The 25,967-nt window shown below is 39.0% G+C and overlaps 1 protein-coding gene and 2 long non-coding RNA genes across 6 annotated transcripts in view; 2 read left to right on the plus strand and 1 right to left on the minus strand.

Moving 5' to 3' along the window:
• Window positions 1-376: 376 nt before the first annotated feature.
• LOC147756521 (uncharacterized) lies at window positions 377-21,593 on the minus strand. Of its 2 annotated transcripts, none has more exons than XR_015323511.1 (3): window positions 20,876-21,593; window positions 12,053-12,270; window positions 377-938 (listed from the first exon to the last, which is right to left on the minus strand). It is a non-coding gene; the product is annotated as an uncharacterized LOC147756521 (long non-coding RNA). The 2 variants fall into 2 exon arrangements; XR_015323510.1 differs by having other exon boundaries at window positions 11,774-12,270.
• Window positions 8,337-12,859, plus strand: LOC111246711 (uncharacterized). The gene is made up of 6 exons (XR_002671765.2): window positions 8,337-8,401; window positions 8,569-8,795; window positions 9,799-9,935; window positions 10,508-10,579; window positions 12,139-12,205; window positions 12,341-12,859. It is a non-coding gene; the product is annotated as an uncharacterized LOC111246711 (long non-coding RNA).
• Window positions 19,054-25,967, plus strand: part of LOC111246710 (putative neural-cadherin 2) — a 36,685-nt gene continuing 29,771 nt past the window's right edge. For 2 of the 3 annotated variants that reach the window (XM_086983377.1, XM_022796755.2), the window contains exon 1: window positions 19,190-19,884. Coding sequence is in view for 2 of the 3 variants with exons in the window: in XM_022796755.2 (XP_022652490.1) it covers window positions 19,830-19,884 (55 nt within the window). In the remaining variant the exon portion in view is untranslated. The other variant, XM_086983376.1, reaches the window with a different exon arrangement.

The following is a 25,967-nucleotide window of genomic DNA, read 5'->3' on the forward strand; positions in this document are numbered from 1 at the left end:
CCTCTATTTAGGCTTATTTGTCAACCCAGTCCAGTGGCATCAACGAAAATATTGGAAAGGAGTCAGGCAAAAAGCACGTTTCACACTATTAGGACTCCTGCCTAAATCTTCTAGTTATTTGAAATTTCAGTAGATGTTAAGCTACTACGACTGAAAATTAGCTAGACAGCTATTGTTTACAGCTGACCTTATATATTATACATAAAACAGAGAAGTATGGCAGACTCTAAGAAACGCCCAATACTATCTTACTGTAACGTATACTTCGAGTGGTCGACCAGTCAGCGTGAATGCTTAGCACTAACTATGATGGAAATATGTTTTTGCTTTTCTAAAAATTTACGCGTAACATAATTATATGTATGAACACACTATCTACTATAAAAATATTTTATTATAATCCAAATGTGCCATGTTTGAAAGATGAACTTTTTCCGTGACGAGCCGTAAGTAAGTTATTTTTTACGATTGCCAATGTCCTTGCTGTCGCGCATTTCTCAACTTGCCAGTTATACAGAAATAGAGATTATGATCCAATAAATCATCGATTTTCATCAGTAAAAGTGATCAATGTGTATGGATTTCAAAATGAAATCGAAGGCTCTCGTATTCATCCATTCATATAGAATTTGTTCCATTTTGTATTTAGCACCAATTCCAGTCAACTGCAGATGTGAACAATACGCGCGCCTGCTGTCCTCCTTTCTTTTCAATGGGATTTTCCACGATATTTTCATCTAACGAAATACGGATGGCATCCCTTCATTCAATTCTGCTAAGACTCCCCTTTCCAGACCACTCTGTTGGAAGCGGACGTACAGGCATGGTGGAAGAAAGCTGAATACATTCTGATGTCAGTCAAGGAACCGTAGGGCTGGAGTGTGGAGAGAGGACACCCCGCCGTGGTGCAGGTGGTTGTCGTCACTTGTGCCGTGTGCCTGTTTTGAATAAATCGTACGCAGTCCAATGGTAATAGGTATATCCTTACAATGCAGATATCAGGCGGGGATTAGGTACGGTCGGGTCCGTGTAGTTAGCATGGTATCTAACACACGACCACTACCCTAGCAGACAGAAAAACTCTGCGATTGTTCAGTAGCACCGAATTAAATGTTTGACCTGTTTAGATCACTCTGGACACCGCAGTGCGACCCCCCCGTAAATGCTCGAGCTGGCCAACGGAAACTTTCTCAAGCTTCTTTCAGATCAAGTATCTAATTGTTTGAAGATGCTATTCTACTTACATTGAAAAGTTTTTCACCAGATATTATCTAGGTGACGAGTGCCGCAACCACGACTGATGCCGAATAGCAATTAAACTACTTTGTCTAGCACATTATGCTTGCATAAATGAATCAAAGTAAACTACGCATCCTTTTAATTTGCCTGTTTCCATATGTCAAATTATTACCATACAGATAGGACATATACAAATACGTTTCCCTCCCTCCTCATGATTCGTTAATTATCGTAGGCACTAAACTATTACGAGTTTTTCAAAAACACTTCCGTTGTACAAAAAAAACAAAGCTACCAACACTCATACATATGTGCTGTGGCTCTGGCGAACTTAATGGATTTTTCTTCGGTCGGTTACTTCTTTGGTAGAAGTTCTCCTATGAGAAAATCATTCAAACTACACCTGTCGCAGAAATGGACCTACTTCACGATCAAAATAGGTAAGGTCCAAGGTAATATGTGTATGAATAAATGTAGTATGTCATCTGTAGTATTTAACGCATCTGTCTCGGTTGTTTCGCCCTTCTTCCCTCTATGGTCTTCACTAAATCACTTCTCAGCGAATCCGCCTCATCCTTACACACTGCGAGCTCAAATAGTAATAGCTAATTGTCCGCTAACGCTCAGGGTAGATTTCACTTTTCTGAAACACAACATACGGGTTTGATGGATGGATTTAACCATCAGTCTTTCGAAATACTACCTCAACGTCACGCGTGGCCTAAGTCTGTGGAGCCCCAGCTCTTCTCACTATGCGTAGACAATTTTAAAAGTATATTTTTTTTCAGCATCAATATATTCCGATTTGCTCGCTGCAAGCGAATAATGCGAGTGTGAGGGTAATCAATCTTTAATGTTGGCAACACTACAGATCAGAAAACTCGTCTTCTGCTCAGAACAAACTTGCAGAACCTTTTTGCTATCAACTTGAAGCTTACAGCTTGCTATGCCTTTGGCACAGCAAATCTTTAATTCAATTAAACAAAGACGCGATGCCTTTAGATAGAATTTTCTATTGACTTTGGTTTTTTACAGACAAAAACCTGCCTAGTTTACAAAACAACTACGAGAACTAGGTTTTTAAACACGAGCTTTCTTAATCCCGTTATATATATATATATATATATATATATGAAACGTTTCGCTACTCGAGCTGAAGTACGTTTTCTTCAAATATAACAGTACAATGCCTAAATGTTGTTTTCCCCATAGCTTCATTTGTCCGCTTTTCCATTGAGCCATTCAGACGGTCTCCCACCGGCCATTCACACAAGTGTCCTTGACCATCGCCGAACGATTTCTTCTTTATGTCGTCACAAGAACGAATACTTCGCGGGTATAATGCCGCTTCTTTTTCCCAATCGCTTGATGAACCCTTTGCTCCTCACCACTAGATCCATCGTCGTTTCGTGTATAATCAGCGTCGTAGCCTCGTAGTGGCGCTGCAACTACTGCTACCTGCCGCGACAGCACGGACCACCTACAAGAACGATCAAGGCACACTGTTCTCTAGCACCACTATATTCTTCGGCTGACTGGAACGGCAAACTGACGGGATGAGCCGCTGAGGCACAACCCTTTGTAACGATTATCTAATGAGCGGGAGATCGCAGACTTGTTATTCACCCGAAGAGGCATCACAACCGCCATCTATACGATCGTCTTTTTATCTCTTAGCCCATGTGTTTCCCCTAGATACCAGCTTTTTTTCATCCCAAAGCCGAACTCGCCAGCTGAACGGGTTGCTACCTCTGATGTGTCACTGCTATCACCATCAGAGGTGTGGGCCAGCCCTGCCAGGCTGGCATTGATGTTGTGTTGTCCCCTACAGTGTGCTTCTCTACCATGACGAGCTTAGCAGAGGATGGAGCCAAAGAACTGCCCGCCAGCAGCGATCTGCAGAGAAGGGGTGACGGAAGGAAAACACAAATGAGGTAGGGACGGTGGAAGGACAGTCTTACGGGAAAATGTTGACCACTAGAGTTCGATGTCCTTCGTAACCGATATTTGACGTGCGGTTTTGATCAATGAGAAGAGGATGATTTTATTGAATTTTTGACCGTACGATGACTAAAATGAGTATCTGTGGCATTTGTTCCGTTTTTTTTTCCTTAATCCCTTTCGTTTTCTAACTCGTCGACTGCAAGTACATTTAGTTCACTGTGTCTATAATCCTTACGGATTTCCTGAACACCACTCGGGCTATCACGTGAACTTATTGTGTAAGCTTCCTCAAATGTTTCGCAACTAAATTTCTATAGACATCGTAGTTCAAAGCAAAGACACGTCTTACTATACCGCAAATTGAAGAACAAAACAAAGATTCTTCAAGCTGAACGTTAATGAAACGACGACCAAGGATGTCGGCTAATTCAGATTCGATTTTTTCAGCCTTGTAAAATATATTGGGCGTGAAATCACTCGCGTCCTGTGCGGAACAAACTGGAGTATCATTGCGGCGCCATCTGAGCCTCTCTACTTCGGGCGTCTTATAACATCTAATGCCCTTCTAGTATCTTTGTCGCGTATAACGTAAAGAGGTGACCTTTGTAAAGAGGCAGCTTTGCACTGACTTTGGAAATTTATGGAAGAGTAGACTTGTGGCATCTAGGTAATATCCAGTGGCAGGCGAAATTGTCACACTAGTTATGACATGTATACGTATCATTCTTTATGGACATTTGAGTTTGATTTCATTAATTAAAATTGAACCTGATCAATTACAAAACTTATTTATACAAAACAAGAAAGACTACTTTCCGATAGCCTTTCATTATATTTCATAAATTAGGTTATTATATCCTTTAACTTCTTTAAAGCTTGCGAGCCTTGAATTTTCTGAAGTTACTGTAATTGCCTTTGTCTCTGACCAATTGAAGCCATCGAGTGAAACGTGTTTCCCTCTTTTCCAACGGTTTTCGCCTTTGCCGAAGGTAACTGTTTTGGCTACTTCCAGCTGTGGCCAACGTTGAAATAGGTCTCCATAATGGATGACGCATGGTTATGAAATGTTCGGTGTGTCCGTAAGCTTTTCGCTTGAGTTATTCATGCCTTTTTTTTTTTTAATTTACCGTTATTTACTAGAGACGACACCGAAACGTTACGCCTTTCTTGATGCCATATATTACACAATAAAGGAATGCCACAATAATTATTACGTTATTTTAATTAGTGTACAGATAAATCGACGAAATCAATAGCGTTGTCCACTTTTGCAGCAGGACTTTGGCATAATTTTGTTATTCAGCGAAGACAGTTCATACACTAGCCCCCTATTGAATTTAAATCTCGTAGGATGAGTTCTGCGGTGCGTCAGTGTGAAGCTAATCGAGGGGCAGTGCCTATTAGCTTGTGACCATATTCCAAGTTATTCGTGCTCTATTTGTAGTACCTATGATAGATCTCGAGTCATGCTGCTTGTCCTTGTAAAATATATTCTGAAAGCTAATTTCTTTTTTAATCCGAAATATAAATGGCTGCTTACCGAGTTGCTTTATATAGCTCTCTCAACAAACTCTCAGTTCAATAATGTGGGCACGATCGTTTTAAGCAGACCAAAAGGACAAGGAAGTCTACTTTGTCTTGGAAGCGAATTCGTAAATACGCTCTGTCTAAAAAATTTCCAACACACGTTTGAAAACGAGATAATACTCTATGCGTATTAATAAGCCCACAGTGATGTGTGCGAGTGTAAGTAAATTTTTACTTTTATGCTATTCAACGACGTCCGAGGATCAGTACTAAGTTAAATATGTTTATTAAACACATTCTGATTGTCATAGCAGTATTTCGAAATATTTTATTCCAACTAGAACGGTTTTGCGCACGTATATTGTTCCTAACGTACACGTCCCTCACAGCTGATGCGCAAGGAAATAGTTCGTTGACGCAGAGCGAAACATGCAAATAAGTGAACCTACAGAACCTAACTCTCCTTGTGATACGCAATTACGTAATGGAAGAATCTCTAAAAGTCATATGAAGTAATGTTATCTATGGTTAGTGTAATATGTGGCTCAGATGAACTTTACGAAGTAAGTAAGTAAGTAAGTAAGTAAGTAATAATAGAAAATTATGGGTCTTCATGTGAACGCATGGTTTTAGCCTGGCCATCAGGAGTGGCCACACTGATCAGGCGTCTATAGACCTCAATTGTGGTACTTATGTCTCATGCAGGTTTTGGCAATGATTTTCGACATAAATAGGGATGTCATCATCACTCGCGCTCTGCACACTGGCTTATATATATATATATATATATATATATCCGTTCATACTTTAGAGTTTCCTGAATTATTAACCCTTTTTGAGTCTCGTACTCTGAAGAATGTAAGCCAACATCTTTCACTTTGTTTTTTTTGCCGTAGGTCCATTTAGATACTATTATAGAGAAGCATAAGGGATTGAACTGCATCTAAAAAGGACAATAATATAATACGCAATGCGTACGAAACAACGGTCCCTCCTTCAGTGTGTTACAAAAAGGGTAATGGCGAATAGACTATCTAGTATAAACGATAACCACGCTTAACATAAGCGAGCGGAACTTATCAAAATTAATCTAACAGAATTATTCACCTGAAATACAGGTCACTGTTATTAAATTAACTACCTAAAGTACGAGTATCTGACTCGTGAGGATTAATAACATCGTTTATTTAATAACGAACAAGCCATAATATCTGAAGGAAAAACACGTAAACATAGTAAATGGCAGCTTGAACTATTAATTAAGATACAGTAACTGAAAACGTAATAAAGCAGGTGGCGAAGTTACTAATTACAGATGACTCAATATTCAGAGTGTGCTAATATGCATATAACATACTGTGACATTACGTAAACGATTGCAAAAGTGAATGAATCTATAAAAAAAAAAATGTAACGATTAAACCCCATACGCTCGTTGGTAGATAATGGTCTATAAATCAACAAAATATATTTTTTCATCAATATATCTAAAGTTCTTTGCGTTTCCCATGTTCCACAATCTCTCTAGCTAGTAAAGCCTACAATACATACAAGTAAAAATAGGTAAAAATATAAAAATAAAATTAAAAAGATGAGTAAAATTTTAATAGTCTTAGAGAATAAATATGGGAAGCTTAAAGCGCTTTAAATTTTAATGGAGAATATATGTATTTATATATGGGGTTGTCGGGAAATTATTGGCCATTTTAAGCCAAAAAATATTTCTGTGTTTGAAGTAGTATCGCAAAATTGACTGTCTGCAATTTTGGTCTAATTTTCTGACATTTCTCCGATAATATCGTTATATAACTTATTTAATTATTGATAGAAAAACTGTCACAGTTGCATCTCTCTATTGAAACTAAATTAAAGCCATTAAGGGAGTTTTGCAGAGATCGAAATAGATCATGGGTCGATTGTACAAGATTTGGGCTATACGACGGATGCATTCAAATCTACCGTCCAAGTTTTTTTAAAATTTCGCTATGTAGCGCATGTGTATGTGGCTTTTATTGTCACAATGGAAAACGTTCCAGTTTTTCATAATGGCTACTTATAGTGTTGTTAATTCGGCAGAGGCCTGAACTAACCGTTCTTTCAGGCTGGTAGCACGTTAAAATGCACGCTTCCTTTCCAGTCCTAGTAAATACGTAACATCACATTCTTTGGCATCAGTCTGGGTTTTGTCATTAATTTTGGACCACATTTTTTATTCTTTCTTTTTTTCTTTTTTATTTACCCATATGCGATCCACTTTTTATCACACGTTACTTATCGTTGAATGGATAGCTTAATTTCATTGTATTTTTGCGGAGTTCCACAGATGCAAATATAAATATATTCTTTTATATCAATTTCGAATCTTTTTTGTAGCTAGCTTCCTTCAAATGGTTTAGAACAATTTAGTAATGGATGTATAGTTCCCTATCTTTCCCTGCGATAAGCACGAGAAGCCTTTTTTACATATAGATTTTGAAGAACGAAAATCACAGAACCATCTTTAAACTGTGTTTTCCGATAAGATAAACAGCACAAGTCCTTTTATGTGCCTGTATGGCACTTGTGCCTTCATTGTAATAAAAACGTCAAATATACAGATAGAAATTTTTAACAAAATAGCCTCTCTGAGATCTGAATTACTAAAATTGTTATTTATTAAATCTCACTGACATCAACTTTTTGCTGACGCGACTCCCGTTACCTCAAATATATGACTCTGAAGTCATCTTAGCCAGAAATACTGTCAATATCCTTTCAACAACCTAATATATATATATTTTTCTAGCAAGAGAACCTTTATTCAAAATATTAATACTTTACTTTTAGATATTGCGAAATTTTGCGAGTAGTCAAAAATTTAGAGCAGTCCGTATCACTAATTCTTTTTTTAGACCAAACGTCAAAAGATCAGATTGTGTGAAAGATTTGAATATTTTTTAGCATCTCATCAAACTTTTGCTCCAAAATAACAATTTGTCTTTTTTTGTTTTTTTTTTTTACGGTTTCACCTGTCTCAGAATTTTATGCTTAAAAGCAAGCTTCAACGAAGTTACGCTATATAAAGATAACCATATTTAATTATCGTCCTGGGAGCTCTGTGGGTCAAATAGGCTGGGAATAGATGGACCACTACATTTAGAGTATATATAATACCAGCGCTGTGGTTGTTAACTTCATAGAAACTAATTTAATTTAATTAATTTTATCAACTCAACTTGGCAAAAATGCATATATATGTTAAATTAAACTAAACTAAAGTATAGTAGTTTGACACTTGTTGTATCTCATGTCGTCATGTTCAGCGATGTCTCGAATAAAATTGTGACGACATTTGAAGTCATTATAATATTCGTTGTCCTTCGGACAAAGCGATATGGCTGATATATCTACCATATAACCATGATCATATATCAGAATTTACCATGAATAACTGTTCAGACCAGAATCATTTGAGCAGTGGATAATTATAAAACATTAAATAAATATAAAAAAAAGAAAAGTAAAATCTTCCTAGAAATAATTACTGTCCTTTCTAGGAAAAAAAAAAAAACAAAAAAACCATCTATTCACTGATGTTGCGTAATGACTGATTTTTCCGGACAAAATAATCCGTGGTACATATAACGTTACCTTTAAATAACACAGCACCGCCTTTTGATATTATACAATCCAAAATATATGTTTTCAAAAGGTATAGACATATAAGCAGGTGTATTATTTTTCGTGCGAGTTCTATGTTCATGACAAGAATAGCTTCCTGAAAATTCTCCTTAATTGTTTGTCTATTGAAAACACTATAATTTATACCTTCATCCTCGACAAATATATATTTATATCTCTCGTGTGACGACGTTTCAGGCGTATGCAGTACGCGCGTGGGCTCTTCTCTAAAATCGTATTTCCCGAAAAGCTTAAAGCCGCTTGCCACGATACGAACACGTGGGCTCGATTCGGTGTTCTTCACTCCGCTATACATGTGCTACTCAGACACACAGCGTCATTATACAATGATAACGAAAGCAGACTACAATGTGCGTCATACCTAGAATAAGATCTGTAGAGTAGCGGAGCACAAACGAAGTCAGGTAAGGTCAACTTGAAATCTGTGCTTTCTTAAGCAACATAGAAATTTTGGAAAACGATACTTAGGAATACAAAAAATACTTTTCTGGTATCTAGGGTGATGCATAAAGCTCGACGGAGAAAAGTTTCTCCTACTAAAGATGAAGGTACAATCAGCACATTGCGAGTTTGTAGCAACGTTGTGGAGTCGAGGAAATCATACGCAGCCTGGTGGAGACCGACTGGGTGGCGAGCTCAGCGTCTGGCGGTGACAAACCGAAAGTGGGTTGAAAACAAAGCGTCGAGTAGCTGAAGAACAATAGCCTAGGGACAAAGCAGTACGAATGGTCAAAAGAGCTTCAGGGGGACCGCGCTGGTATGGTATGACCTTTAAGTAATGAAGACAGAAACCTCGTGGCAGGGATTCAATAACAACCGGATTATTTTACGGAGGAAGAGTTTAGATCTCTTGGAAAGCTTCACAACCTCATTAAAGCCTCGGAGGAAACATTTATTGCGGAAATTGCTTGAGGTGCTAAAGCTAGACAGTACTTTTAGCCAACGTAACGGGCTGTGGTTCGCTTACTTAATAAAAATGCGGCTGAATTCGTACACGAGGTTCGTTCAGCCCTGGACTACTTGTCGAAAAGCGCTACCCGCCACACAAAGGTTCGATAGCTTGGGAAGATGCCGCGAGCCTCGAGATTATTTATTTTATTATAAGTAGCGGCGAGGTAGTAATGTATCAATTGCAGTAATGTATCAATTGCAAACCGAGACCTTTCGACAGAAAGCCGCTCTTGCTGTACCAATAACATCAGGTAAGCTAGGGGGTTCACATCTACTACTGGCTAATAAGGGTGTTCAGGCAATTTTGATCACCGGTGTACGTTGTTGACCGGTGCACGTTTTTAAAGGGCATGCTTTGTTAAGGAACGCAGGAGCCGTGGACGGTGCTGCAACGATAAGTCAAACCGTTGTTCCCAAAGGTCATTTAAACATTTTCGGGTTATATGCAAATTAAAGGTGCGATATTGTACGGAGAGGAAAATCTGGCCTAGAGCTCGAGAGCATATAGCCAATTGCGACATGGCGTACCCTTAAAGTCCGTGCGACAACGAAGGAAGGTCCCTTCGAAGTCCCGTGGAACCAATCACTACAAGGTAAGCCGAGATTCGGTGCACTGCTCGTGCCCGAACCAAAATTTGCAAATATGCCATCTGGGTTGTAGTACGGCGATGTGCCTAAAGAAACCTATCGCCGACAATTTAGGCTGTTAATGGAATTTACCCCCTAATGTAGTCAGTTAGACAGCGTCGCTTACAACAGCTTCAAAACGGGCTCCTGAGCTGATACAGTGGTTTAATATGGCAAAAGCGTAGTGCGTCAAAAAACCGTGACCGCGAGATGGCGGCATCCCGCTCGGTATCGTTTTTGGTCCAGCGTAGGTTTAAGCTTTCCGATCAACACGAGGTGTTACAGTTCTCAGAACATCGGTTCTAGGCTTTACACGAACGGTACCTGACCCCGCTCGAAGTAGACATGTTATCGCGATTTGAAAACGGGCGCAACAATTTTTTTAAGTTACTCTTACTAGTGAAATCCGTGAGAAAAACCTAAGTCGTATTTTGCTAAATGCCTAGTTACCCTGGGAGGATGCTATAAGCTTACAATGCTGTTCTCAACTTGCGCTGCAATAATAATAATGTAATTGTTTCAATGTCACTTGCTTTAGATCGTGATCCCAAACCCGAAGGTGCACGTGGACCTGTCGTTTCCGCTTTCATTAACAGGCGGTGTTCTTCAGGTAAACATTAGGTATTTAATGTCTTCATCTGTAGAAGCTGTAGTCTTACATGCTGATCCATTGAAAAGGCCCAATTATGCTTTTTATGCTACAAATTGCTTTTGCGAGCACTATATATATATTTAACGTATCTAGTGTATGTAATTTTCATTGTATACAAATATAATATAGGTCTATTTTAATGGCCTGTAGGTATTAATGGGCACGCACTATGACCTAAGGCAGATAATGCGCTTTGTCTTTGGAATTTGGGCCAGAATCAGTTATCCCATACCTTTGCACGAGACGAAGGCCCATCAAACTGAAAACTGTTGTCAGAAATTGCCGAATTTTGTGCGGCCTCAAAAGTGATTTGATCAAGCTTTCGATAGAAAGCAATCGATGAGTGATTAGTTTTACCCATACAAACCATAATGATGACTTCATTTTTACGCTTAACTTAACGCTTAAATCAATAATGATTTCCAATACATCTTTTACTAGCGCACAATTGGTATGGAAAAAATACCTGTGGACTAATGAAGGACTTTTTTAAAAGCATTAGTTGAAAAACTGAACTGAAGATCAAAGGGAGTGGAAAGTAGCAGTTTTAATTTGGGCCTAGGCTACAATTAGGCAGGTGGTGATTAGATTGTTCAAAAATAACCCCCAAACAGGATACCCGACTCTAGCGCATGAACATGCCTTTTAGATAGCCCACATTAATGTATATCAGATTGTATAGTTAACATTTCCGTAAGACGTATCACTCAACGTTATATCTGAATTTCGATGACTCACAGAAACAAGTTAGGGACTCATGTACAATAGCACAGAATATGGAAAACGTTACCTACATAAAAATCTCTTATTACTAGTTTTAATCCCAGCGTATAAATGAGCGCGCGTAGTTTAGACAAATACTAAATATCTGTAGAATCGGGAGGAGAATAGTCATATCTCGAAAGAAACAATCAAAAAAACAAAAAAAAAAACAACAAAAAAACAAAAAATTGTGAAAAACAACAGCAAATATTGTAGGAATCTTGACTAGCGTGGATCACCACATCCTATTTATGAATATAATGTTATATGTTCGTTCTCTCGACATTTAGCGAAAGAATAGTCATACAAAAAGCGTTTGTGTGGGCATGTTAACGAAAATATATGCACACAAATTCTTCTGAATTCATACTTAAGTCGAAGAATACGTACCTGACTTAACCGGTAAACCTTTGAAAGTCTACCTCGACAACATGGAGACGATCATCAAAGCGCACTCGTAAATATATATAAGAAAATCAACCTTCTGATCAAGTTGAACTATCGGAATGGCATCGGTCTTCGGGGGAATGCTCAAAAACATGTCGTGTTCAATGAGCCATGATGTAAAGTAGAATAGCAATGTTAGCTTGAAACAAATAATAAATTAAGCATTAATGTTTGTTTCAAGAGATTGATTACCCACTTAACCCATACGGGTTCAATACATACATTGAGAGAGATGTAGCAATCACATTTCTGTGAATGATGATCCTCATTTACCCCTTAATTAACTGCTTTCTTTGTATCCATTACAGAATGACTTCAGTGACTGGGATCGCTCGCTGGCCAATCAACAAACCGAAAATTAAATTTTCGCCGAAGGTAAGGAGAAAACAGCAACTTTCAGGCCTATAACGAGTACAGAATCCAGGACGCTGCAATTTCTCCTGCAAGTAAAAACGTTAGGTTTGTTAGAAGTGATTCAAATTACGTGACATAATGTGTTTTACCTTTCAGATAGATACGATTGGAGTCACTTCACATTCGGGGGCCATTTTTGATATACTAAATGGAGCCTATCTTCTAACAATCGGTCTAAAGATAGTTCTCTCAATTTTGGAAGCGATTTATCCGTTTGTCGTTGATACCCTGCTAGGCAATCTGCTCAAAAAAGCTCTTCAACAATGGATCGATGTATATCATGAGCAACTGCCCTTTTAATCTCCGTCGTTTCTACTTCGACGTCCGACGTATTTTTGCGCCTAAACTGCAAAACGATGATATCGAAGCGACAACTCACAAATCACTAAATGCTTCAAGCTCCAATAGATAATTAGCTTACATTTGTAAGTCTCTGCTTAATAAAAAGGTTTAACCTATAAACCTAAAATATATTTTGTTTGCTAAAAACACGGGATTTCGTTCATGACCATGATTCAACATTTGGTATGCGTCAAATACTGGGTTATGCCATATATACTAGTAGTAACATGTTACAGCAGTAAAATTGTTCTAGGATGCCATGCACCATCCTTAACCATACACTCTACAGGATAGATGAAGCAAGAAAATATTTACGCAAAAAATAATACACATATAAATAAATACAAAAATAAAAGTCCATTGAACGCTTCTTGCGATAAATCACCGTATATATACACATCATACGTATATCTATCCAGCACGATCAGAAATGGCAGTTTTTCTGTGTAGTAGTGAATGTAAGAGGGCATGTACCCTTAAAACTAGCAATCTATGACAGCACAACTTGTCGTACTATACGTACCACTCAATTTCTCTCGTCATAGTCACCTTGGCCGATTTTTGATAAGGCCAAGGTAGCATTATAACCTAATTACAAGCGATAGGTGATCGTGATGGGAAGGTAGTTCTGCTAAGGTTTGCTTGTTGCTTATGATGTTCATCAGATGAACATGCCTTACGGCCAAAATGGTGTCAGCAATTTTACTCAGGAATCTACTCAGGATCTCCTAACTCCCAGAGCGCGATAGATAACTAACGCTGTTATATGGCCCATCCTCAAGTCAGCACAGCATTAGAGGTACATTTTTTGATAAGCATTGGGCAACGTCAAAAGGTAGTCTTATTCGGTTGTTCAGCCGATGAATGCCGCTACTGACACGGATGATAAAGAAAGTAGAGCTAAGTAAAAAGGACATCATAATAACCTCGCAAAAAGCTCGTTTAATATGCCCTTTTTCAGATCAATTGATTTGAGTTCGACGTAAAAAAGACGATCACGTTTTTTTCCGATCTTCAAAAGTCACACATCAGTACTCATGCGAAAACAAGTAATCGTGATAAAAGTGAGACTATAGTACGGTACGCTGTATGCTCGCTGATTTACAGGGTTCACTTTCAGCAGAAACAAGCAGTTTTATTTTATAAATTTTTTTTATGTTTATATAAATATAGTTATAAGACAATTGCGGTCATAAAGTTCTTGAAAACAATGCGATACATGTCGCATCAGCGTCTAGCAGCACGCATCATGCTTGCCACAGGAAATGGCGTAAGCTTATGTCTTTATTACGCTTTATTCCTACCTGTAGCCATAGCCATGTTTGTCATAGCCATAGAAATATTAATTGCCACTTACATTAGTAAGACGCTCATCCGACTAGTCTACCCTGAATATGTATACATGTCTTGATAGCTGAACCTCTTAAAAATATTTAGTAAAGCTATGAAGTCTATACGACATTCGAAGTACAACCGACGACTTCACAGGCCAGCAAGAGCGTCGAAGCCTCAATTAAGCGATAAATTAAGCTTTCCATTGTCATGATTTCGAATAGAAATAGGGAAAATGTGCTGTACCTTATTTTATATCAGTGCCAAAAGTTGCCACATTGAAAAAGTGCTTTCTATACTGTCGATTACATAGAGGACAAGGGCATGCACGACGCTCTGCGCAGGGTTGCCATTTCGAAGATATTTAATAAAAAAAAGCTCCCCGTCCTATTTATTTTCATCATGCATATTTGTTTCAAACGCTGACCGAATGGGTTTTCGTCTTATTACTGTCTCCTCATTCGAATTTTCATTAAAAGAAAAAAAAGTAAGACTGATGATCTTTACTCCTGAGCAATGGCTCGAGAGACATCGAATAGAGAAGAAAAAACATTCATTGTTAAACAAATTTACATACGTAATAAGAGCGTCCTTGTAATCTGCAACAGATCTTCCTTGTTGATGATGTCGACTGATTTAGTATCTATGCTTAGCTACAGATGTATAGGAACCCTTCACCCATGGGACCAGCCTATGGGGCAGTATATCAACCGGGTACTACAATTGCGCATGCGTAATCATGTTGTCTTGGTTTTTTCTTTGTATCGTTACCGTTTATTGCATCATGATAGTTGATGAAGAACTATGGATCATTGCTCTCTTTCTGCTATGCTTGACTGACATGTAGCGGGTCAAGTGAATTGCTCCTTCATAAGAGATTGAAACCGATTAGGCGCTGGTTCGGCTGGTAACTGATAGAATGACGGTGACTATTGGCTTATATTACGGACGATACTTAACTTCGACAAATATCACAGTTTATACCATGCAACAGAGCGGCGAAAGCTATATATGTACAATGGAAGTTGAGCAAACCAGTGGCTCCTCTAAATCAAAACTATCCATGAACAAGCTATTAATGATCCTCGCTAAAGCAGTATGATCTATAATATACCTTAATCCAACGACCTAGTAATTCTTTAAACGCTATTTCGTAGATTCTTGTTTCTGGTAGTATTCGCCGTCCAACGACCCAGTATTGACCAAGCTAAAGGTGCTAAAAAGGCCAAGTAACTACGTCTCCTTTTTTTGCTCAACGTGGTAAACGTACCGGAGCAGCCGCTACATAAAAGCAAATAACAATCTTCGTCATTATGGGCCCTTAAGTTCAAAGAATAGAATCTTAAATTTACCGCGTACAACCTTATCGGGTGCAGACGGGTAACATATGGCAGCGTAAATGCGCTATGGAGGCGAATGGCAGATCTGCAATCAGCCGCTGCTTTACGTATGCGCTGTATCATGCAGTGCTGTACTATAATGATTGACACAAAACAAGCGAAAAAGATCAAATCTGAGCCTACAGAGAAAAATCTTTAGGGCCAGCATCGGCTGTTATTGCCACTGTTAGACACTTGGAAGCATAGCAGACGTATCGGACAGAAGATGTTTGATGCCATTGCCCGGAAGGTGCTGCCGAGACTCCGCATTTTTTTGTCAAACATCTATTTACTTCCCATGCCCCCTTCTCTCGCACTACAGCCCAGGTTTGCCCGTGAATCCTCAAGGCAAACCTTCGACTCGCCTAGATAAATCCTATCTGCGTATTAGACGTACGTAGCTAATCAGGCTAGAAGACAAGTTTCAAGATACTTCACTAATTTCAATAATACCATTATTACAAGTACTAATATAGATTGAAACGATACCATAGTAGACGAGACAGTTCTGCATAGACGAAAGAGTTACAGCCCGTTGCAGAGCGAGCCACTTTTAACCAATTTCAAACACAACCAAGAGCAAGCTTGATGTAACAACTATCCAGCCTCGAATTGACCATCGTTAACCGTGTCCGCTCCTTTACTATATTTGTTCGTTCCGGTATCGTCTAAGTACTTGAAGATAAAAGTTAGCTGTTACAGGTGCGTGATACGGTGGCCGTGACTACACAACTGTCCCAATGCAATCCTTTTTACCAATTGTTTTTCTTGCAGTTTCCTTTCACTATTTCTAATTAAATAGGCTTCGACCAGACCGCCTTCTACAATAGTAATAGTATAATTGAACTTCAAGGTTACTGTCGAAAATTCTAAAGAAGATTATACTCAGGTAACACCTTAACTACGACGGAAACAGTTCATGCGGAAACACGGAATGCACCTGCTCGCATAGTATCTATACGACCGTGTTTTTCTTCAAGTCGACCTTGCTAATACTAGTAGATAACAGTAATACCTCTAATATGTAGTAGTAAAGTAATAGTCTGTCTTATGTCGCAGATTCTATTTCCTTACCTACTTACTACGTAGTTCAGGTCAAGGGGAGGTCAGCACACGACGAAAGCTGGTGTCGTATATGAGTTGGTGGAGGAAGAGTTGATCTTTTTAGAGATAGTAGTATGAAAGATCCTCTTCGAGATAGCGCTTGTTCGAGATTTTTCCAAGATCGAAGCTAATTCTAGTCATTCTGATACGTCGCACTGTTTGCAACCGCTCATATACAACAATATAATGCTGCCTGACTTTCCCTTTTTGAGTCGACCAAGGTCCGCGCGTCTCCCATTGCTCCAATATGTATTTAGAAAAAGTATTTTCTTCAGGATAGACCCATTCGAATGTCTAAAAACTGTCACGTACAACGGGACCGAACCGTCTCAGCTTATAAAACTATGTTATAATCACCACTAGCCAAACTTTAAAACCTCTGTGTGCACATGCTATTTTTATGGATAGTCGTCTAGACTATATAGAATGGTTGGTTGTCTTCTAAAATTTATAACATCTTCTGCTTGTGCCGGCTGCTGCGTAATCAAGGTTCTTAGACGACCCACCAAAGCAGGGCTCTGTATGAACAATGGGGACACGACAAGAGAACAGAGCCAAGGAAGCCCCAGTAGGGCATTCGGCCTCTCTGTATTGTGAAACTCTAAACGGCTCGAGTCTTTCTTGCGATTACTATTTACAGACCCTGTTGTCTCACATAGGAGTCACGTGCTGTTTTGCGTCGCTTTCGCCTTATCTGTGCATGACACTTCGAAATACTCCTTGCTGGCAAGTCAGAGCAGCGACACCGTTAGGTTTCGACTCGATAGACTTGCTTTCTATGGCCTGAGTGAGAGGCATATGGCCAATTGATAGTAACCAGCAGCGGACATCGGATGTGGTATACAGTGAAAATAAGACGGCCCTCCGTTTCCATCCGACTGTTTCAGACAATTTGTCAAACCCTATGCTACGAATAACCATCTAACGTAGACTACGAACGACAGTACGAGAACACGAAGCCACCGTGTGATGGCTTCGTTCGGCACATACGTATATAATCATTGCGTATCTATAATGTATATTGACTCCGCCGGAAATCAACTGCAACTGTATTCGAAGGTCGGAACTTAGCCGAAGTTGCTAGAAGCCGAAATCTATTTAGATGATTCTGTACATATGGCGATAGCAGTCATGAGAAGGTATCCCGTGTTAAATACTTTCTTAGAAAAGTATACGGGCTATCGGATATTTTGCGGGGCTTCTCGAAGAGATCCAGGCTTCGATAGTGGAAGTTGTACTGCATCTATAAATTTCAATTTGAATGATAACTATTTTAAGTGCCAGTTAGTTAAATGAACGATACTATCGTATGTGCACATATTTATCGTTGTTACAGTGTAATCATACATTAAAACTGACTGTTAAGTGCAGAACGTGTATGCATAACATCCGTAATTTGTCTGCCAGGGACAAAACTAGCATCGGCAATCTACCCTTATACGATTTTTATCTCAAAACAGTATCCTAAAATACTGAGTGGCCTTGCGCCTTAAACAATTCTCGGCCGATAGCCCATTCATGTTTCTTGACTTAGGTCTAGGCATTTTCAAGAAGTCGATGTAGACAGAATTTTGCTAAGAATACATATATCCCTAGCACGTTATATCTGTTAATTCGTAAGAAAAGATTTTCAATTTCGTTGCTGTTTTTTTCTCAAATAATATAAGAAATATTAACATGTAACAGCTCAACATGTTCGTTGAATGCCCTCAAGATAAAACGCTAAGAAAAAATTTTTATCATAAACGATTTGGCAGGCAAGATTTGAATGCGTGCATACCTAAAAGTGATTAATGATAAGCTCTTTACAATCCAGTGGATCAGACTGTGGGCAGAAGCAGACGCCGGAGTAGAACGTTTTTTAGCATTTATGATCTGAATTTTTTTAATTAAAAAAAATTAAACTAATCTGCATATTATGGGCTATAACAGTACGCAGATCTTTCTGATATATTAACGTGCAGTTTTGTGTAGAGGCACTCGGCTTACATTATGAACGAGTAAGGCTTTTACGCGCAGTTCAAACTATCTGGAATAGACGTTCTTCTAAGAATGTCTTTTTGAGATAATTGGTATTGAAGCATCCTTTGATTAGTTTCAATTATATGGGAATTGCAAATGATGAACGTGCATCATTTTTAATAATTCAATTTTTTTAATTTTCTTTTCTATCAAAATCAACTTTTTAATTTTGGAATTTTATAATTCGAATTCTTAATTCAGCATATATAGTAAAAATATCAGAATCTTTTATGGTTCTAGAACTTTTTATGGTTTCAAGCGATGATAAATGTTTAAGCGTAAATATTTATTACGAGTACATAAAAGAATGAACAGACAACCGAAATTAGAAGTGTTTAGTTGCAATCTGTCGCTTGTTGCACTATGCATTTCAGCTCTTTCTCTTTAACGCCCCGATCTGATTTGAGCAACGTCGTTGAGGAAGCACGTGCTCCTACTTAGAGGGCGACACTATCCATGGGAGAGGGCAAAGCGTCTTTTAGGAAGGGAAGGACAAGTGTCAGGCACCCCGGGAAGCCAGATCATGCTGCAGCAGTCGGACATGCCCCCGAGTCTATGCACGAGAAGACAAGTGGTTCGAGTGAATCACAAAAAGTGGACATAGGCGCCCGGTCGTCACATCTTGGGTCTATTCAACGTAGTCTTAAAGTGTCCGTACAGAATCGGTTAATTCCTCCTTAACTACGTGTCTGCAGGATGGGAGTGACACCCAGGCGATTGTCGGCGGCTCGATTGCCACCACAACCACCGACCGTACGGGTATTAATAAGTTCCTGTTAGTAGGTACAATACACAAAAGCAGAAAGTGCCGACATAAAAGTGGTGTTGAGTTCGTATTGATGCTTCAGTCTATCTATCCAGCGTGTAAATGGATCATACGATTGTGTATTAATACAATACCCCAACTTAAAGCACAATTAATTATATGTGTGAACCCCTATCATCTGTCATGGTTTGGTGTGACAGGTTGTCGTGTGTGTACGTGTGCATCTTTCAATCCGAATTGATAAGTGCAGTATAACTGAAGTGTGCTATTCATGACCTTGTTATACTATAATCAGACAGGAGAGAAACATACTATGCTACGTGTAATGATACTACTACTACTGCTGCTGCTGCTAAAGGAGTGTATTTAAATGGAAATATAGATAGAAAAAAAGTGCCAAAGACGAATTCGCAAAATTAGTCAATTTTTTCAGTTGACCTTGTAGTCGTCGTGACAAGTGAAACGGCCATAATGCAAGAAGTAAAGGCGATCTCGACGGATAAAGTGCGCGAACGTCTCTTTGAGATATCTGGACGGTAATCTTTTTTCTCTAACTCACGGTGGCTCTACCCGGTTAGACCAACGTCATTGTAAGGACCCCAGAGGATAACATCCGAAGGCTAAACAAGTTCGAATAAAAATGCTTGATCAGTTAAAAGTCTTGTTCGTGTTAACAGGTGCTAGTACCTATCTCGGTAAGTGATCTCGTTGTTACCTACCTAGAACACCATTGTGATCTACGAGACGACACCGTATGTAGTTAGCAGCTAGACATTTTTAAAATGATATCTACACGGGTATAACCGAATCTCTGTCGGTAATAATTGTCCAGAAGAAATAAATACAGGGAAAACGTACAATGAAACGTACGCATTTTAGGTGCGTACTATTCCTAGTTAAGGTTGAAGGATAACTTCATTGTATATTGGAGCTTGTGTGCTTTCTATGTGTACGCGCTAAAAACAATTCAGATCGTATTATTTGAAAAGGCCATTAGCAAGGGTTGTTTAGCAGTCCTTATTTTTTCCGGTACTCATATTTTGTTGCTCATGCGCCATTTTATGATCCTTTTTAGCTGCCCAATAAGCAATCATCCTTTGAAAAGCCTTCGAAAAGAGTAAACATCTATAAATCTATCCATGATAGGGCTTTTTAGGTTATATTCACTGGAGTGAGCAGATATCTATCTGTCTCTGTGTTACATTGAATTAGGCTTATTTGGATCGTGCTCTGTAGGCAGGCTTTAAGGAAATAAGGAAATTTATGGCTTATGCTTACGACAATAAGATACTGGCGGAAATCGACAATTTGCCCCCAAGTAGGGAATGCTGATAAATAATTACATTCAGTAGATAAATTCGACACTAAAGTTCCCCGCTAAATATCAGAGATGATTCGCTTGACAATAGAACTTCATTTGACACAACGACTATTGTACACCATGCCTATTATACTGATATCCTGTTTCCTTTAAGGAAGCGTAGATTTTGCGTTGAATCAGACTCTGAGTTCCGTTAGCCTTCATAGCTTACTAAGCGATCAGCTATCAATAAATAGATAATGCACATTAATCTATTCAATAGCCAGAAATAGTACCAAATACACTGTTCTTCGTATTAATATATATTTCTTGATTATTGGAAGCAAATTACATAGTTTACATTACAACAATTACGAAATACACACCTAGTCGACGTTCGAGCTCCGCACCATTCGATCTCACTGTCTCCCACGTACAATACATTGAGGGGCTTTTCTTAAAATTCTTCCAGCAAAACTATCTTCAACTAAGCGATAGCTTTCTTATCTCATGCTTCCACAGCGTGTTTGTCTCTCACATCGGTCGGCCTCCTATTCTAAAGATTCGTTCCGCAGATATCATCAATCTTTTTAGGTGACCTTGCCCGTAGCAAGGTACCCAATCGCTTCTGATAATCTTATGGCTAACGATTTAAAGACATCTAGGAGAAAGATATAGCCAGAGCAAAAGCGGTGTGTTTGTTATTTATCAATTATAGTACTTTATCGATCAAGCTAGTATTTGAAAGATCGTTTAGAGAAAGACCATAGGAAAATCATTTTGCAATTGATTGAAAAACGTGACTTAATAGACAAGGGGTCAATGATATAGAAAATGCACAAACTGAAGTATTTAGAGGATCTATTATCTGTGTGAAATATTCTCGTTGTAAAACACTTATCACCGCCAGTGATGACACAGATCATTAAATATAAATGGCTGAAGGTGTGAAAATATGGCAAAGGTACACGGGAATATAAATGTAGAGGAATTATTGAGAAAATGCCACAGCTTGACGATATGTCACAATGCGTACAACAGATTTTATTTACGGTACCAGTATGAAGTATACTGGTTACGATTGCGGAGTGGATGCAAAACGGTTGCCCCATTTTTATGCGCTCCTTAGCTAAGCTAAACAGAAGTAAAATCAGCGATTCACGTCCGCTCTGACGGAGAATCATATGGCCATAGCTACAATATGTGAAATATTTTATGTATATTATCGACATGGTTCGCTGATTTCATTTATCATTTAAACTAGAAATAGCTACAGCAGTTCTTGTTCTTTAGCAAAGAGTTATATTTGTGGATCTAGATTTTCGATATTGTGCGCGTCTCCCGTGCGTATGGCTACAAAAACCCTTTCTAAGTAAACGTACATTGTCATGGGTGGTGATATATTGAGTATATTGGACTTCGAAAGTATACTGCTTCTGAAAAAGTGTGTATTTTTAAAGCACTCAGTAGTACTCTTGTCATTTTTACGCATCGTCAATCTGCAACAAATAGTTTGGAGCTCCATTTTGATCTCATGAGCAGACGACATCATAGCTTGCTTTGCGTAAACATTATAACAATCGTATAAACATTTCGTCTCTTCTTATTACATACTACACTTTTCACTACACTAACATTCTGCTAGCTTGAGTACATGAATATTGTTTACCTATGTATTTAATGCTTAGAAACTTAATACGGCAAATAGAGCAACACGGTACCCAGGTACTCTACGTAATCTCGTAGGGCTCTAACGAAAAACCGATCTCGTTCGTGATGACAAATAACTAAAAAGCATTCATATATCATTCGATATACCCACACATGTTTCGGAAGCTTTTAAGTGGCGTACAGCCACTCCACATTACGCGACGGGACGATTTCCATAAGAGTTTTGATACGAGAATATCTCCTAATAAGAAGACATTAGAATTCTTTAGTGGGAGCTTGTGTAGTCGCGTCGCTGAAAGCACATGATCCTTTCTTCCCATGTGAATAAATCGCGTATACATATACTAATTATAAGTAATCTAGGAAGTGTGTGGTAAAATATTTGATAAATATGCGTCCATTTAATTTATGTCTCTGCTATGTTTTCTTCTGCTAGAAATTTCATTGAGTCCTGTAGGAGGTGAAACCCCATAACGAAGCTAATATTGAGGTACACTCATCACATCGCATAAGCTAGCATTTAAATTTCAATCATTTACTAGTTTTACGAAACATAGCGTGGTCTAGATGTAACGTAATAGCAATCAACGTACATCGATTATTTATACCTGATCAATACTGGAGCTTTCGTCGTACATATCAATCATGGAGCATTAGGGGTAGCTGAAGTCGTTGAGACATATAGCATAGCTGTTGAATCATTACATATAATTATACAGTCCTCTATTGCTGAGCATTATCGCATCGAATAGTAGACTCGCACATATACTGATATGGCCCCAGGTTGTGATTTACCTAGCATTATCGAGATCCAACAATCTTCTCAGCAACGTAAACCAATTCATTCGCTTGGACAACTGCAAATACCACTGTATAAACACAGATCCTGTAAATGGAGCTGCCGTTATAATTGATTGATTGATTGATGATATCGCTGTTCTTGTCTATTGCGATACGGTATTAACAGCACTAAGATCAGCTGCCGTAAGGACCATTAGCAGTTGTCTTATGTCAGACGTGACCAGGCCGAACATATAAACTCAGCTAGCTGAATCACAACAGCGTGTCAGGCGGCGAAAAACGTTACGTACGGGATCTGATTGATGAAAGTCGTAGATTTAGACGTGTGCCGCATACCTTATACACGTGTACTATAGCAAACGGTGCAGTACTTTATACCGTGCGGGTCTTCGTCTACAATTGGACGTAGACAGCGCTCTTGCTAAATTATAGAGTCAAAAACTTTTGTGTCCTGCGGCATTGTTTCGCATCACTGAGCTGGCCGTCATACTTCTGCTGTTGGTGCCCTCGTCGTCGGTGTTTCAGGCCAGAAATCGGCTCCCAACATCTATGGGTAGCAAAAAAGGCACTCAGAGAAATTCCTCAGGACAGCGGAAGCGTGTCAAGGAGAAAAAATTAAAAGGGGTTTGTAATAATCATGATCCATCTGGTGGCGTTCTACCTCTCTGAATAAGAAAGACCTTTGCTAAATTTGAACAACGCTTCCGTCATGAGCCTTTACAAAACCCCGCGCATCGATTAGGCCAAACACTAGGCCTAATGACACTGATGATGGCCTAACACTAAATGACATGTCCATCAAGGCAACCCAACTGCAATCCTGAACGGACATGCAAAGTCTGCACGTCAAAAACAGCTGGAGTAACTTGACGTATTCTGGCTATTCTTTGTATATTTGAATATAATACGCTGTTCCTACAGATCTACCGGTTTTGGTTGCCAGAAGCAGTATAACAACGATTTCGACCAACTATTACTAATTACTGGTCCGATATATAGGGCATTTTCTGACACTATATTTTTTTGTTAAAGTAAATATTACCCGTGGAAATCCTGGCGCCGTCGATCTGGCACTGAATTTGTTGGTACGGACACAGCTATGGTAATTTCTCTAAGCATCTTTGTATTCGAATTGTCTCAAGGTGCTCGTGATGATGCCTCGTTAATGGCGACTTTTCGCTAGCAAAAGTGCCGCTTGATAAGACAGTTCCAAGCTTATAATAAGATAGTTTATTAATAACATGGCCAGAATAAATATTTATATATTTCGTAATTGCGAATAATATCTCTGATTATACTGATAGCGTACACAGTAATTTCGACTAGTATCTATAAATTAATTTGATATCTTGTAACACGTACAGGATCTGATGTAGTTCTGAAGACGAGAAAGAAATTTGTGGATTTCGTTAATTCGAACAATGACGCTATTTCACACAGTTTTCATTTCTACTTGCAGTTTCAGACACTTTAAAATTGTTCGTATCGGTCTTCGTAATGTGCTATAAAAAGCATCCTCGTGTTCTATTGAGTCTAATGAAGTGTTTTCGGTCCGTGCTGCATGACTTCATTGGGTACGGGTTTGACGCTTTGTTAAAGCGTTTTTACTTCAGGGAACGTAAACACGTTAAAGATGAGAACGTTTAAGTGGAATTCTAATAAGGGTGTCTCTTTTAAGAAGTAACTAGTATATAGAGAAGTTCTCGCAAATAACTTGCTAGCTTCTTGATCTGGGGCAAATGACCCGTTCCTCTTTATAAACATTTGCATAGCGACGTATTTTTGTACAGGTACCGATCCGTTTTGATATACCTTGCATACAGTACGGCATCAGTCGATTTCTGTGGATAGTAGATGTCTCAGTTATCTTAAAGGCTATTTCGTACGCGCCAACAAACTATTGCGCGTCTGCGTATTTTCCAACTCGAAAGATAGTAGGCAATAAAAATGACGGAGTCATACACCTGAATTCTTTTCTTGGTCGTTTCGTTTTACTCCGAGCATCAAGACAGAATACCTTAATAATACATCGTGGCGTATAGGTACAGATGAGGTGTGGCGGAACTATCTAAGAAGCTGAGGTCATACGAGTGTGGTGTGTCGCGCTGAAGTGATGTTTAGCAATGAACTATGGTGACTGCCAGCCCGTAACAGCAGAGATTCTGTCATATTAACTTCCAGCAAACATGACACGGTACAGGATGACGACAAGATCTAGTTAGTCCGAGCTCATTCTTCCAACGAAAATCGTGCCTTCGCCATCTTGGTGGCTCCCTTGGTTGACCAGTTTGAACTTGCCCCTTGCTTAGCTCGGCGGACGGCCTGTGACGCCATTTGACAGATGTCCTTCATATTCTCATCAAGGAAAAGCAAACCTAACAAATAGACAAGTTGAATCTACTGAACGATGCTGAGCACAGCTGTACCGTTGATCATTATAATAGCCCCGTTGGCTGTCGTCGTCGTCGTCAGAAATACTGAAAACAGCGACGATGACAACTGACTACTGATGATTCCCAAAGGCTTCAATGAAGTACGCACAAGAAGAAAGTCACCGCTGAGTAAATACGGTGTAACGTGCTGGTAAGACTGTACGTTCCATTTTGTCGTTAAGAGTGTATTGAGGAAGCTTTTTTTTTTTCTGCTTAGTAATGACATCAGCTGGACGGGTCATCAATACGGTTCACGTTGACGCGACTTCCAATCGATGTTGTACCGTGCGCAATACTTTCAACTGGTTCTGTTACAGAAGGCAATAGTGATTCTCACCCACCGGTCTCTTCTAGCGGTAACTAGATCAGACCGCTGAGTGGCCAGTAGCAGACAAGAGGCTCTACGTAAGTGGTTTGGAATTCATCACATCGGAGATTACGAGACAACAGTAAAACAAGAATATTTTTTCGAATGCAGGCGTCATTGGTCCCGTGCATTAAATGAAAAACAAACTAACACTTAAAAAGATGTGATTCAAAACGACCTAGGCATTTCCTCTTCTTAGGGGCAGCA

The sequence above is a fragment of the Varroa destructor genome, unplaced genomic scaffold (genome assembly GCF_002443255.2).
Source record: "Varroa destructor unplaced genomic scaffold, Vdes_3.0 BEIS01000003.1, whole genome shotgun sequence".
NCBI lineage: Eukaryota > Metazoa > Arthropoda > Arachnida > Mesostigmata > Varroidae > Varroa > Varroa destructor.